General features: G+C 29.4%; 1 protein-coding gene across 1 annotated transcript in view; it reads right to left on the reverse strand.

Moving 5' to 3' along the window:
• The window catches only part of LOC132922840 (protein Wnt-5b-like), a 65046-nt gene extending 50104 nt beyond the window's left edge, over window positions 1-14942 (reverse strand). The window contains exon 1 of the mRNA XM_060986562.1: window positions 14511-14942. Within this exon, the coding sequence (XP_060842545.1) occupies window positions 14511-14602 (92 nt within the window). The 5' untranslated portion in view covers window positions 14603-14942. The remainder of the gene's footprint in view (window positions 1-14510) is intronic.
• Window positions 14943-15688: the final 746 nt, after the last annotated feature.

The raw sequence follows: 15688 nt of genomic DNA on the forward strand, positions 1-15688 counted from the left end.
TATAAGGTTACTATTAGTACCTAAATAATTATTACAATTTTATATAATTTTAGACCTATATTTAAATTTGAACAAAAATACCTAAGTAAATATGTTAAAATTATGACGTATAGTTTACATTTAACGGAGTTTAAGACAAGGTAAATCCACTGATATGAAAACGTGAGTGATTAATAAAATTACAAAAAGTACTTACACGTAGCTTGTGAATTATAAATTTATGTATGGTAATAGAATTGTAAAAAATACGTAATACAGAAATATAATAATATACATTAAATTGAACATAGATCAACACAACACAATCTTAAAGTAGCAAGCGTTCGGAAATTACCAAAATTATTTTTGATTAATTTGAACACAATAATTACATAATGATTTACACGTGAAAATGGAGTAATACGTATTTTTGACGTTTGGCTCATTTGAGTGAGTTTCCAATGTTTCCATAATACAAAATTAATCGTGGAACGTGATCGGCTAAATAATTATTGAACTCGGCCGGTGCGTTCAACCACGTTCCCCAGTGTGCAATAGACATACTATTTGATCAAAACGTCCACGGGGAAATCGATTAATTGGTACAATTACCTACGTCGCTTGAATTATTATTTGACATCAGATTAAGTTACTTACATCAGATAAAAAGAACCGATAGGTACGTCGTACGTAAATCTTTAATTCAGGCACTATCCAGATTACTCATAAGTAACGAGAAACTAGGTATTATATAAATAATGTGTATAGATGTATAGTGCATACAAGTGTTTTTAAACGAGCGGTACATTGCAAACAATATAACGATATTGAGAACAAACCCGGGACGGACACACGTCATTACTATTGGGACCGCAAACATCAGAGAAAAAAGCACATTTACTGGTCGGCGTCCGTGTTTTTTCTTTTTTCTTCTTCTTTATTTTGTAACAATGAGATGAAAGATTACCGACAGGACGCGATATTATGGAAGTATATTATACCTTCGTTTCTTATTTGGGGCTGCACCGGTGGTGGCAGTTCGCGGCTCGGTTATATTTGATTAACAGTTTAAAAGTGGCCCTCATAATGTTCTCGGAAAAAGATTTCTTCTAAAACCGTATGGTACATAATTATAAGTGCTATAAATCTATAATATATGATTTATATTTTTTTCAGCTTATATTATTTTTGTATGCAATAAATTGTACATTCCTCGATTAGGAAGATTAAGAATGACCGCAAATATATGGAATTTTTATTTGTTTAAAAAGTGTAGCAAACTTTTTATATTTTTACTTAATAACTTTTAAATAAGTTTTTTCTGTGGAAACACACCTTTTCTATTTATACATTTGTTTATAACACATTTACACATCCTGATGTCAATCAAAAAATCTGATAAACATAATAAGAAAAGAAAGATACAAAATATCCAAAGAATGATCCATATAATATGCATACTATATAATATTATCTACTATATAGGTACATCGTTATATTTGTTTGTGCCGAAAGTCATGCGTGTCATCTCCATGTGGCATCTGCGACTTACCGTAATAATATCCATGTATCATGGTATTATGTAAACATGATATAATAGGTATATAATGTTACACACTTACGCTACACTATATCATAATACCGCCCCTCGATAAATGCTAGGCACAAGTGGACGTTTATTATAATATACAATATATATATATATATAAAGGTGTACGACTGTGACGAGTGGAAATGAAATCAGATCTTCGAGTAGGTACATAGTACGTGCAGTGTATAAATGTATAATGTACATATGTATGTGTATGTGTGTGTGTGTGTGTGTGTGTGTGTGTGTGTGGGTGTGTGTGTGTGTGTGTGTGTGTGTGTGTGTGGGTGTGTGTGTGTGTATAATAAAGGTGTACTAATAAAAATAAAAATGTAAATAAAAATACCTCCAAACGTCTGGGCAATTATAAGAGGATTATTATAACATATATAACGCACGCGAGGAACCTGCACCACTGGGCGCTGACCATATATATATATTTACACTAACACTGCCACCGCCACCTGTTGATGTCTTCATGACAACAATATCATATTATCACTACGAAAAACTAATAACGAAATAATACGATGACCGCTGTTGCTCATAGACTACGGGCACGAGACAATATAAATATATAATAATAATATTATAAAATGCAGGTATATAATATTTGTTATACATTTATACACAATATAGGTACATAATCCCATTATGCGGAGTATGTAAAATATTTATATTTATTAACTAAGTATTTTACACGGAAGGCTTACACGCGCACAGATATACATATGTACAATGTACATATAAAGCATAGTCAGATGCCACGGTTACGGTACACGCCCATTCGTTTTGATTCGGCGTCGGAGTTTCGCCGTGTTTGTAACATAATATTTATATGTACGTTATATACTTATAATGTATACCTATACTTACATACTTGCATATGCGTTAACGAACATGGTCACGGCTCTATCCACGAGACAGATATACAGCAGCGACCGAACAACCGGTGTAGCGACGAACATCGTCACGATTATTGCGAAGGATGTGAGAGAAACAGAATGGCTTTAAGAAAGTGAGAGGGACACAGATAGAAAAACAGGCAAAACAAAATACCGCGAAAAAAACTCCTCGCTCCACCACCCGCACAATGATTCACACCATAATACTTACTAGTCGTTATCGTCTGACAAAAATCTAACTAAGTCATTATTATATTACCGTCCAAAAATTTTCCTGGCCCGTTTCAAATGCATCAAAAAAATATTATATTATAATATAAATACTAATACCTTAGAAGAATATGCATTTTTATAATAGTACCTATTACATACCTACATATAAGTTTATAATGTGCTTACATTTTACATAAATAATCTACTACAGTTTACATAATATATCAATAAGCACGTTAACTGCTCGCGGCATTCTCTACAGCAGTATACAGTATACACATATATTATATATCTATATATACGAGATATAGGTAAATTTACCCGTACATAAAATTTAAATTTTAAAGGTTTATGTGTGTGGTGTGGATGTGCGGTTCTATTATGCGGATTGTTCAAACGATTTATCCAATAAATTTTATCCCATCGACTATAATTCACACACGAATTCATATTACTATTTTACTACCTATAATCTATATATTTTATTTATATATATATATATATATATATATATAATTATTATTTAGTTTATAAACATTAAGGTACAAGTGTTACCAATGTTTATACCATATAATACCTGTGAAGTGCGCTCCAAACCGATGTCTCACCGTATACATTATGTTATTGTGAAGACGATAAGATTGTTACATGCTACGAACCGTTCTCGATAATAAATACGGTATAAAATTGAACACAAAGTACTAGTATAAGAGTAATTCCGTAATATTGTTCTTGTATGCAACAGCAGCACCCTTTATTTTATATTTCAATAGTGATGAATTATAAACATTAAATACGAAAAAATTGATACATGTCAATACAACCACGGTGTGCTAACTTACGCCCGCTTTCTTACAGAAATATTTCAATATTATGTGAGTACATTATTAATTCCTTTTTCTAAATAATTGCACGTTAAGAAACAGTATGAAACAGTATATATTCCTGCAAGGATACTATAAACAGTATAAACAATCGTAAATAATATAGATGACTTTATACACTGTATGATTTGTATGTATCCTACCTTTACACGCCGCCCGACATTTAAAGGTAATACTTGGTAAACAACACTGACTGGAGCTGATAATGACTCGTTTCGAACTTTCGCCATTAAACGACTTACAGCACTACAAGTATAATACGCACTCGTCAATATAACGACATAAAAATGGAAGATTATATATCAATATTCTATACTACGTATACTTTTGCAACTACGGAATGCGGATGCGAAAAAAAAAAACAAATAAAATGTGAAAACGGAGCAATAAATACATTTAGCGCGAAGAAAATTTACGATTACCCGCTCGCCACGAAAAACGAACCTGAATTGACCATAATATTGTCAATAGTTTTCGCGGCAATTATTACCGTGGTTTGACCGCTGGCGTTTAGAATCTCTATGGATTTTGCCGATAAACGTTTCAGCGGCAACTTTCGAACACGTTCATGAATTCCAAAGTGAGGTCCTCCGTACACGCTGGAAACCTTGGTAATATATTATGCAGTAATATCAACCTAGGTATTAGCCACCATTCATATTATGTGTAAAGAGTATACTGTAAATATAAACTCGCGGCGAACGGATAATGTTCACTGATCATCTTCCTAACGACTACGAATAGTATGAACTATGCGGTTTAGTATTTAGTTACCATCCGTTTTCTTCACCATCACCGTCTGATTCACAATGATTTTCAATCGAACCGTACTGTCCGCGTGACCACAAAAGTAAAAACATATTTAAAGTGTTGTGCAATCTAACGAAATTGCGGCAAAACAAGTCAATAACGTGCCTTTTATATCACCTCCAGCCCGATGAAACGTGCCGCTTGTTTCGTGAAAATTATAGGTACGCGGCTGCTGCTCGTAAAGGTAGAATTTTTTTTTTTTTATTAAGAAATATTTACAATCTGTAAACAAATGATACAATAAGTAAATTTAAAAAAAATTTAAAGGTAGAATTTACATAATTTGCAATCATCTATATTATTCAGGCTCCTTGTAGCCTATAGGTCAACTTTTTACAACACTAGTACACTACGACGCTTATTTACAATGCATTGTATTTGCATACAATATGTATTGATATATATTGTGTATATTGTTTAGGTTTGAAAAATTCAAGTAAATCTTCGGTAAATAATTACGTGACATATTATACTAAATATTGTGCATTTTTGCACCATCGTAACTTCGTATTATTCTTGTACATATAGTATGATAGTAATAAATATATAATATAGATCACGTACACTAGGTACAGGATTTTATGAAGGTATATATTATCATGAGTAACAGGCGAAAGCGCCGGTGCACTTGATAGGTTTGTAATTTTGCAATATAATTTCTTTTAACTAGTCTTAATGTTCTTTACCTATATATTAGTATACTGATATAATAATACTATTACTGTGAAAAAAAATATTATATTATTTGATATACAACGGTGTTTTTCATTTTATTTTTATTTCTTGTCTCAAATATACTACTCTAGTAGAATTCTATACGATGCACCTATAAATTTGAAAATCTTTATAATATACATTTACATTATTTTATATATACAATTATTTAAAATCTACATAATATACGGTTTTCAATGGATTATTATTATATGGTAATACGGTTTCTTTCGAATGTTCTTGGTTGGCGTACATATATGATTTAAACGTAATACTAATTGATGACTTTCCGTGGGAATATGATAAAGAAATAATATACATATATACTGTTTAGGTATAGATACTTAAAACACTCGTGACGGCTGCAGCAATGACGAACGAAAACAATGAGAATCACCTAGGCAACAATCTAAATCCCTGCTTTCCTCTTTTAATTCGAAACAATAGGTTTGCGGTCAATATTCCACTTGGCGGTGACACGTTCACGAGGTCAAAAGAGCGGTCCTGAGAATAAGTTTCACGCACGTAAACCGTAGTATATATACATTGAGATACCTTACATAGAGCGGAACCGATTTTTTTCGAAAAAATTGTTATTATTACTTTTTTCCTTATTTTTTTTTTTTTTTTTTGTCGGCGCATACTTTGGCTACCGAAGACTCGAATTCCTTTCGTCGAAGACCTCGGACGAAGGAAAAAAATATATATCATTCCATTCCATTCTCTTTTGTATACGGTAATTCGTATAGAAGGATCTCTCACACGAGACGAAGAAGGGAAAAAACCAGTATTATTATTATATGATTACAACGTGTTGAGATCTGTAATTCGGTGTCCAATAATTTTCGGGGCTGGCCGCAGAGTGATACACACTCGTACAACTCCTCCCAGCATCTGTGATTAAAATTTAATTGATTTTTTTCTTCCCTGTTTTTTTTTTCCATTATATTATTTTTGTTTCCACGTCGTCGCCTATTTCATAAAATGTCGAAACGCTTCGTCCGGTTTATTGGACAATAAATTACACATACTATTTTTCAATAGGGGGCGTCGCACCGTTCGTCCATCACTCTACCGGATTGCTGCGCAGTATACCTAATAATAATACGCGACATCCGCTAGACCAAGAAATTTGAATACACAATTTCTTCGATGTTTTTGATGATTTAGGCTTAGTTTCAGGTCCATTAAAATGTTATTTTTTAAAGTAATTAAATTTCATACATATATTATAACCACAGAAACACAGAATATCTATACAAGTAATATTATACATAAAGTATTGTGTTGGTACTTTAGAAGAGGGGAATGTATAAAGCTACATTAATATTTATTAGGAACCATAACAAAACAATTATGTAAGCTGATGGATGGGAAAAATACATATTATTTATAATTTACAGATACTATATAACATATTTTTATACATAAGCTACACATTTGTTTTTAAGGGAAGGACTAAATACTTAGGTCTTGAATTCGTGTTCCTGTTTCAGTTATTTTTAGTGATTTTTAATACCTAGAAATCCAAATCAGTTATTTTTTATTTTTATTTTTAACTCGTAATAAAATAACTCAGCCATGAAATTTAACCATACTATACATATTGTATTTATAAGTATAACAATATAACATGTCTATTAAATTGTATTATGTAAGTATAATATACTAGAAAGCCAATGCGATGGTATAGTCATAAAATTATACCAGATGTAAATTTTCCGTAATTCTATTAAATAAAGAGCAGATTTCTTAGTATCTGAGGATCTGAGCATTATATGTAGTAAAATCAGATATATTAGCTGTATTTAATAGTATCAAAACTACTGAAAACTCACGAAAGGATTATTTTTGTTAAATGTAATACGAAACATCTACCCCAAAAACTCATATATACAAACAATATGCTGTTTTTACGTTTTGATTTTTTAATATTAAAAAATATTTCCGATTGCATTGCAATAATTGTACATCTGCCGGCTATGGATATTACTACATGGTAACACCCTTGCCCCTTACCTATAATACGCACGACCAGAACGAATATGCTTACTCATATTTGTGGGAATAGTTGGGATACTTTATTTTTACTGTGCAAAATTTGTTTTATCGTCCTGCGACCTATCCCTGTGCAGCACAATGACCCTCTGAAAGTCTGGAACGAGTTTTTTATTATTATTTTTATCCCCGTATAATTTATTGCGTCTTTCTAAAGACTGAAAATGATCAAATACGTATTATATATTGTAAAATGGGAATTTAAATACTACGTTCATAAGCCCATAACACCGTTAGGTTAGACAGAAAGAACCGTTAGGTTAGAAGAGAGTATAGCTTTTAGGTTAAAAAAAAGTTCTCATATATTTCGGACAAGCAAATGATACCTGTATATCTACTATACCTGTATATAGACCATCTGATCATGATTCGTATTTAACAATATAATATATGGCTACAATCCATCATAATAATATAATATAGGTATAACCTATGATCGCAATTAATACATTACATCAGCATAGTATATAGATATGTATTTTGAAGTAAAACTCCGCTTATGTATTACACTTGGAGTACGTGGTTTTTAAACGGTTCGCTTCACTCATCTAAACGGTCTGAGCCCCGGATTTTATAGGTATTATAATATGTATACTCGAGTAGACCTATACAGGATAGCGCATTAGCAAGTTTATAGTAATATATTATAATATGTGATTATGTATAATATAATCGCTTTAGTTGTGCATTCTGCTAGATGCTGGAGCATACGCATCCAGTTTGAAGACCACGAAATTTTATTTTTCATCGCTTCCGATATATACAGGCAAATTTTTCATACTCGATCATAAAATATTTCTATACACGTAAAACATAAATTCCCCTTATACAAAAATAAAAAATTAACACTGAACACATACGACACGACATATACTAAATACTACCTATATACATAATAATATATACTCGCGCGGTGTAGCTGTAGCACGTCGTGTTGTCGGCGGCGGCAGAGAACTGTCGAACACGCGTCATTATACCCGTCCGACACGATCATATTATTATTATTATTATAACCACGGCGCAAAATGACGGCGGTGTAGTCGGGGGTGGGTGAAGGGGCGTCGGTATACGCGGTCTTACAAACGACGGACCACAAAGTGTATAAATCAGCCGAAGTGCCCATATAAAAATATATTTTAATCTTACGCGATGTGCCTACCCATATGTATATATATATATATATATAATACGTGCGTATATACTGAGGAGTCGGCATACCTGCCGCCACAGACTCAGAGTCTGTGCTGTCGCCGATCTATCGGAACACGGGAGAGGGTAAAAACATCGAACCCGAACGTATATTATACTACAGTGTGCATAATAATAATAATAATAATGTATAATAATATTCGACGGACGAACGCCTTCCCTTTTAAGTTAGGTATACATTATATTATATATTATTGTTATCAGTATTATTTCTAATCATTTTTAAATTTTCACCAACGTGATAAATGACATCCATTCTGCAGGAAACGCTCTTCTATATTATATTATAATAAAATATTTTACGCCATGGTGTGTATGGCACTGCGACCGTTATGACGCTGGCATGCTGTAACGCAAGATATAGTAACATAATAATACAATAAAAGCCACGTGAAATAGAAAAAAAAGCGTGTAAGTAACCTATTTATTATAATATATTATAACTTATAAGCGTACGAAAAATATGTTAATCACCGAGGCAGTGCGCGCTTCGTATCTACTTTTTTCCCCTCTTCCAACTAATATCTATTGCGAAAAAAATAGTTAAATTAAAAATCGATAATTTACGGTCGTGCAACATAAATATTGTTAATATTATAATATGGCGTAGTAATCGTAATGCTGTAGGTATATATTATATAGAAACATCCACGTAGACTGTGACATACATGATACACAATATACATATTACATACAAAATATGAAATATGAAATACAATAATAAATAATAATATATATAAATTTATTATCATAACTTAATATTATTACACGCAACATCGCATTGTTGCGGTTAAATGATATGACGTGTAAATATACTGTCGTCCATCATACAGAAATTACACTCGTGTATATGATGAAATCAAAAATGGAAAAAAAATAAAAATGGGCTTTGTAATCTGATCGACTTTTAAAAACGGGTGTCCGAAACGTTACTAATGAGATCCGACTGCGCTGTACTGCTTCGCTTCATGCTTGTGCTTATATACGTACGTTTAATAATAATAATAATAATGATAATATATAAGGTACGCACTATACGCATGGTTGAAGTCGATTAGTGAGGTAGTGGCTCGTTTCGTATTCTTTATAATATATAATATACGACACACGGGTTTTCGGCATAATTATTATTCAGCCGTGAAATGGGTTGGAAAGAGAAAAAAAATATCGTCCGTCCGGATAACGTGCGTCGTTGTTGGGTCGACGTTTCACAAAAAGTTGACGCAGTAGATTTGATATTATTATATTCTTTAAAACTTCGGACGTCACCGCTGCGTACTACACCGGAACACAAGAGACGCATCGTAATCGAAGTAATTATATCGTTATGGGTGCGTTATGCACACGCCACGACTGGGTTTGCGGTCATTACTCATTAATATATTTTTCGTCCATATTATACGTACATACTAATAAACGTTTTTTTTTTTTTACAAAGTTTGTAATAACATATTTATATACTGGTACGGTAGTATCACATTTCTAGTAAATTATATTATTAAACATAATATATAATATAAATCTATTGATTTTTATTTTTTATTAAAATTTCCTCTTATTTAAAGTGCCCCCCGATACCATAGGCCCATTAGACCCCTCATCCGCCTAGGTTAGGTTAGTCCCGGTTATCCTTGTGGCCATTTATTATACCTACGATATCTATATTTTATAATCATATATACTTACTGGATATTATGAAATTTAAAAGTAATAATCAGATTATTTAAACGTGTTTTTATTGTACGCTTTACATATTATCGTTAGCACAACACATAAAATATATTATCGAAATTAATTGAATTTGAATAAATAGTTGTTAAATAGTCCTAATAGTGGTTTAGTATTAGATTTTATTGGTTTTGATTAGGTATTTAAATAATCAAATCCATAATAGTCTGAAGACATTGTAATCTATCAACTATATGTCTATACCTACTTAAACTTGAACAGTACTTAGACTCAAACGTATGTTTATACACGTTAATGTAAATATAGAGGGTACCTATAACTAACAAAAACATACTCCAGATATTCTCTTCATTTTATCAGATTATTTAAAAACAATATTAACCGAAATTCAAAATTTGTTTTTTTTTTGTAACGAACAAGCTGAATTTTCGAACTTAATTACACAGTATTATATTTTTATACTGAAACCAAATATTCCAAGATAGAAACAATTTTAACTGAGTTATTAAATAATTTTATAACTTGATAAGAATATCTTTGTATACTTTTAATTTTAAATGTATAACATTATATTACAACTTCATTTAAATGACTTTCCTCGTCCCTAGTTACTAGTCATAGATATAAATTAATTATTTAATATACATATATTATACAATCTGCGTGTCGACTTATTTCTTCTATAAGTTTATATATCTACTGTATATATTTTTTCTATAATTATTTTATAATATAATTACATTATACTGTTAATTATTGCCATACATTTAAAATATTTTTGTTAATAATTTTCAAAATATAATTTTAAATGTTGATAACTTAATAAAAAAAATAATATGCACATTCAAAAAAATATCTAAACTAATGAAACTGTAGTTAAATGAAATATAAATAATATATAGATTCTAATTCATCGTAAATATTCTAAGATTTTCAATTGCCCTTGAGTAAGTGTAGGTACATATTTCCATAATATAAACCGTATATTACCGTATACAAAAACTATCACTTCTTATTTACTTTTTAATAAAAAAAATAAATATTTTGTCAGAGTTCATTAAATTTTCATTTACTTTTTTTCCCACAACAAAAGATATTCCTGCCTTTATTTGTTTAACTTTATAAATTAACGTTTTTTAACCATGTTAAATATGTATATAATATATTAAATAAGTACTTTTTTTAGGTAAGTACTGCACCTAAAATATAAACAGGGACTTTTCAAATTAAGTGATGCAATTGACACCTATTGGTTATTTAGTTATTACTTGTATTTCTGAGTTTTCTGTGTAAATACATATATAGTATAGGTACCTACATCTCCACTATAAAAATTATTAACATTTAAATTATAAGAATAAAACAGACATAACATATAAATGCAATTTACTAACTATATGTTACTATTACTAAATATAACTATTTTTTATTGTTTTGAAAATTATTATGTTTGTTTACTATATTTAAAACAATTTAAATATTTATTATAAATTCATAGGTAAGAAAATTACGCAAGTATGATTTTCATAGTTAAGTGATTTAGTTGAAATTATGAGATAATCTAACACATATAGATTTAAGTATAATAATTATAAATGATCCTTCTGGGTCATTTATTATAATATAATGTTTTATATTATATCTAATATATTATATAAAATAATTCATATAGCTATATCATTTGAATCGTAATAACAATAATACGTATTTTGAATGTGTGTGGTCTTTTATAAAGCCTACGGGTACATATTTTGAAACATTATATTTCAAATATACACACACACACACACACGTGTGTGTGTGTGTGTGTGTGTGTGTGTGTGTGTGTGTGTGTTTATGTATGAAATATGCATATATACAGTACCTACTTATGTATCATTGGCAGTCAATTAAAATACTAATTAAACAGCACTATAGAAATATACTTCATTGTATTCTGAATGCAAATCAAATATGTATCTACATCCTGGGCTTAAAAGCTTACATTCAGAAAAGAGCGGTCACGCGGGTAAACACAGAAGCTCCGTAGACAGTTGAATAGAGTTAATTGTGTCTGCGGCCTTAATGCCGTTTTTTTCATACGCAATAATATACGGATCGGGTTTCTAAATGATCGTTTTGCAACGATAGAAATCCGGTTCAAATGATTGCTGAGAACGAATAAAAAGGTAGACAAAATTCCGAACTGGTGTGTTGCCTGTGGTGGGAGCTGAGCGTACAACCGAAGAAGAAGAAGAAGATTAGACGTATCGGTTTACGGTAATTCAATAATATAACTTCTTAGCGGAAAAAGGGTTTGTGCCAAAAACTATGAATGGAGTGCATAAAAGAACTCAACAATGCAGATCGGCCGGGTAGATATTATTTTTTTTTACACTTCCCCCTTCCTTTTGGAAGCCAGCATGACAACAATAAAAGATATTAATATATATATATATATATGTCAGTATGTTTATGTATTGTTATATGTATATACTATATACAACGTATAATATGTTTAACAAAGTGTACCCTATTTTTTCCCATTGTACATGCCGACGATTATATAGAGGTACTAAGGTACCTCTAAAATATATCTATATGGTTTTCGGTCATGTTATATGCTTTTGTGAGTCTAGACGAAAGAAAATTAACACACTTATAAAAAATAATAATAATAGTTATAATTTGCCGTAAATTAGAAGGTATGTTCCCCTCTTTACAATGAGGTATTTCTAAATGTATTTTTACAATATAATATTTCCTTCTAAAATATGGCATGGCGGTCCCTGTGACTATTGTACATACATATACACATTCCTACTCATAATTACAGGTTTTCTGGCATAATTACACGCATGGTTTTAATCATTTAATATCCATTTGTGATCCCCTAATAAGTTGATTGATGGCATTTTTATCCCTTGCTCTCTAACCACAAAAATCAGAAAACTTAATACAGAACAATGTTATTAAGTTTCAGATATAGTATGTATTCAAAAGTAATTTCGAAAATAATAACATATAAACATTTTACTGAAAAAAAAATTATTATCCTAATGTTAAAACCATAAATCATAAAGTTTCAGTCATTTTTCTTTATTATTAAGAGTAAAATTTTCTTTAACGCATTAATCACACTATAAAATTTAAATCGAATTAAAATTTCATCATAATTCTAAAAATACTTGATAATAACACTCGCCGATGCATAAAAATATTGTACAACAAAAAATTAAAACAATTATTTATACAACTTAATAGTTTAGAATTTGAAAAAATGTAAAATTAGATAATTTAAAACTATAAAACTATTTTTAGATACCTACGAATAAAGTTAAATTATAAAAAATGTATTTATTTGAGCTTATAGGTATTAAATAAATAATCATAAGATAATTGTGATTTTATATTATACCTAAATATTTATTATTATTTAAAATATAATATATAAAATTTTTTTATTGATAAAAATTAAAATCTACACGAATGACGAATGTAGGTACATAGCTACTAAAGCAAGTAAATATTAAAATATTATTATTTTTGTGTTTATTAAATTGTTCAGTTAATAAAATATCAATAAGGAAGATTTCTTTTTTAATTAATTTCAGAATTTAACTTATTGTTGGTTTAAAAATAAGTAGGAACTTAGTATATTATACTCATATTTTATTTAAATTAAAAATAAAAGTATTCTCCCCCGAGTATTTACATTAATAGGTTTAGTCCTAAATACTATACAATTATTTACATCCTTCATCAAAAGTAATTTATAATTGTCAGTTAAGTTTGATGATCCATAACATTAATCATTAATCATAGAATAAATTTGGTAAAAGTTTAATTAAATAGTTTTTAGTAACTCACATTAAGTTCAGTTTTAAGATAAAATATATCATTAGTGATTATTTATTATTTGAAATGTAATCCAAAATTATAAAATATTAAGATAACAATTGTTGAAATTAGTTATTGCATATTAAACTTTGGGAACACCGTTAGATATATTTAGCTGACTCACATGTTCCAGTAATAAGCAAAGAATCGAATTATTTCAATCGTACGCCAATATCATTGTTTACCTATATTATTATATTATTTTATTACCTTTTTAATTTCTTATTTAATATAAATTATTCATTAAAATAATAGTCGTAGAAATTATAAATCTTTAAAGTTACATCGATGGATGTTGAAAATTCAAACTACGCAACATTAGGAAAAATATTTTATTTTATTAAAAAGGGGGTGTATGCCCGTAGGGTAAGCTGCATGAGGTAAATATTTTAAGAGGTTGGAAATAATAATTAAAACGTAAAACGATCCTAGTTTCTCTTTTTAAGATAATATTGATGACCCTTGTTTTTGTTTTTTGTTATATTAATTTTCAATTACCATAATAATTTTTAATAATATGGAGAAAAAATAAAGGCCAAAATAACTTCATAAAAATAGTATAAATATTTTAAATTAACTTACGATTTTATACTTGATGCATGTCCGGCATACGCTCGCGTAACGCCATTAACAGTTAGTAAGACACAAATAAACACAGCAAAATTAATATTCATGCCTGAATCGTGTCTCGGCCACAATTTTTAATCGAACATATTGACTATCGCACTACGTTGAATCACTATAATATTGCACGGTGAGCTTTCCATTCATTCATTTTTGAAAAATCACGAAAATCACTATACGTTGTATACTGTAACTTAAATATTTATAAAATATATATATATATATTTATATATTTATAAATTTATGCGCACGTATATATATATTAATAATCATATAAATAAAAATGTTATATTTATGGATACAATTTAGAAGAACGAATAAAACGAACTAAAAAGACACACCACACCGTCGTACTGCATTGCATTCACAATGGTCCGTGAAGAGGCGTTACCGTCTGAAAGAACACTGAATTAGAAACCGGCGGTCGGGTCCCTCCCATGTTGTTTTTTTCACAACCCCTTAACCCCCTCCATACGAGATTTTACTCTCGTTATCAAAAACGGTCGCACTTCAACAAATATAATTACGGTTCAGAATACCTCGAAGTAATAAGATTTTTATTATTACACTGCGTAAAAATAAAAAATATAATATAATGTTGTAAATATTATTTATAACATTAACAAAACGTAAAGTATTTTTAGTCTCGTTATTTTTATTTAAAAATCATATAATATTTCCTTATTAATATTATATAGAACACACAAACTTGACTCATTTTTAAATTTCTTATATTTTTAACATTTTTTTATTCACAATTAAATTAAATTTAAGTATTATAAAATATTTCAATTAATTAAACATTATATGTGTACAATTTATGTAGGTTTATTGAGTTGAGCTATACATATAGGTATAACGTTTAAACTTTAAATCAATAACGATGTATACTTTTTAGTTTTGTTTTTAAATAGGCTTGCCCCTAGTAATTTTAGATTTATTTTAATAACATGTAATACTTTTATAATATATTTTACTATCATTAAATGTGTATTCAATCATAATCATGATATTTCAATACTTCCTATTGAAAGCAAAATTAAAAACTTACATTTATATTTGTAATGTTTTTAATTAATATTCATTATTATATTTGTGATAATTAGATAGATAGATTCAATGCAATTATTTATGGA

Source organism: Rhopalosiphum padi, chromosome 2 (genome assembly GCF_020882245.1).
Source record: "Rhopalosiphum padi isolate XX-2018 chromosome 2, ASM2088224v1, whole genome shotgun sequence".
NCBI lineage: Eukaryota > Metazoa > Arthropoda > Insecta > Hemiptera > Aphididae > Rhopalosiphum > Rhopalosiphum padi.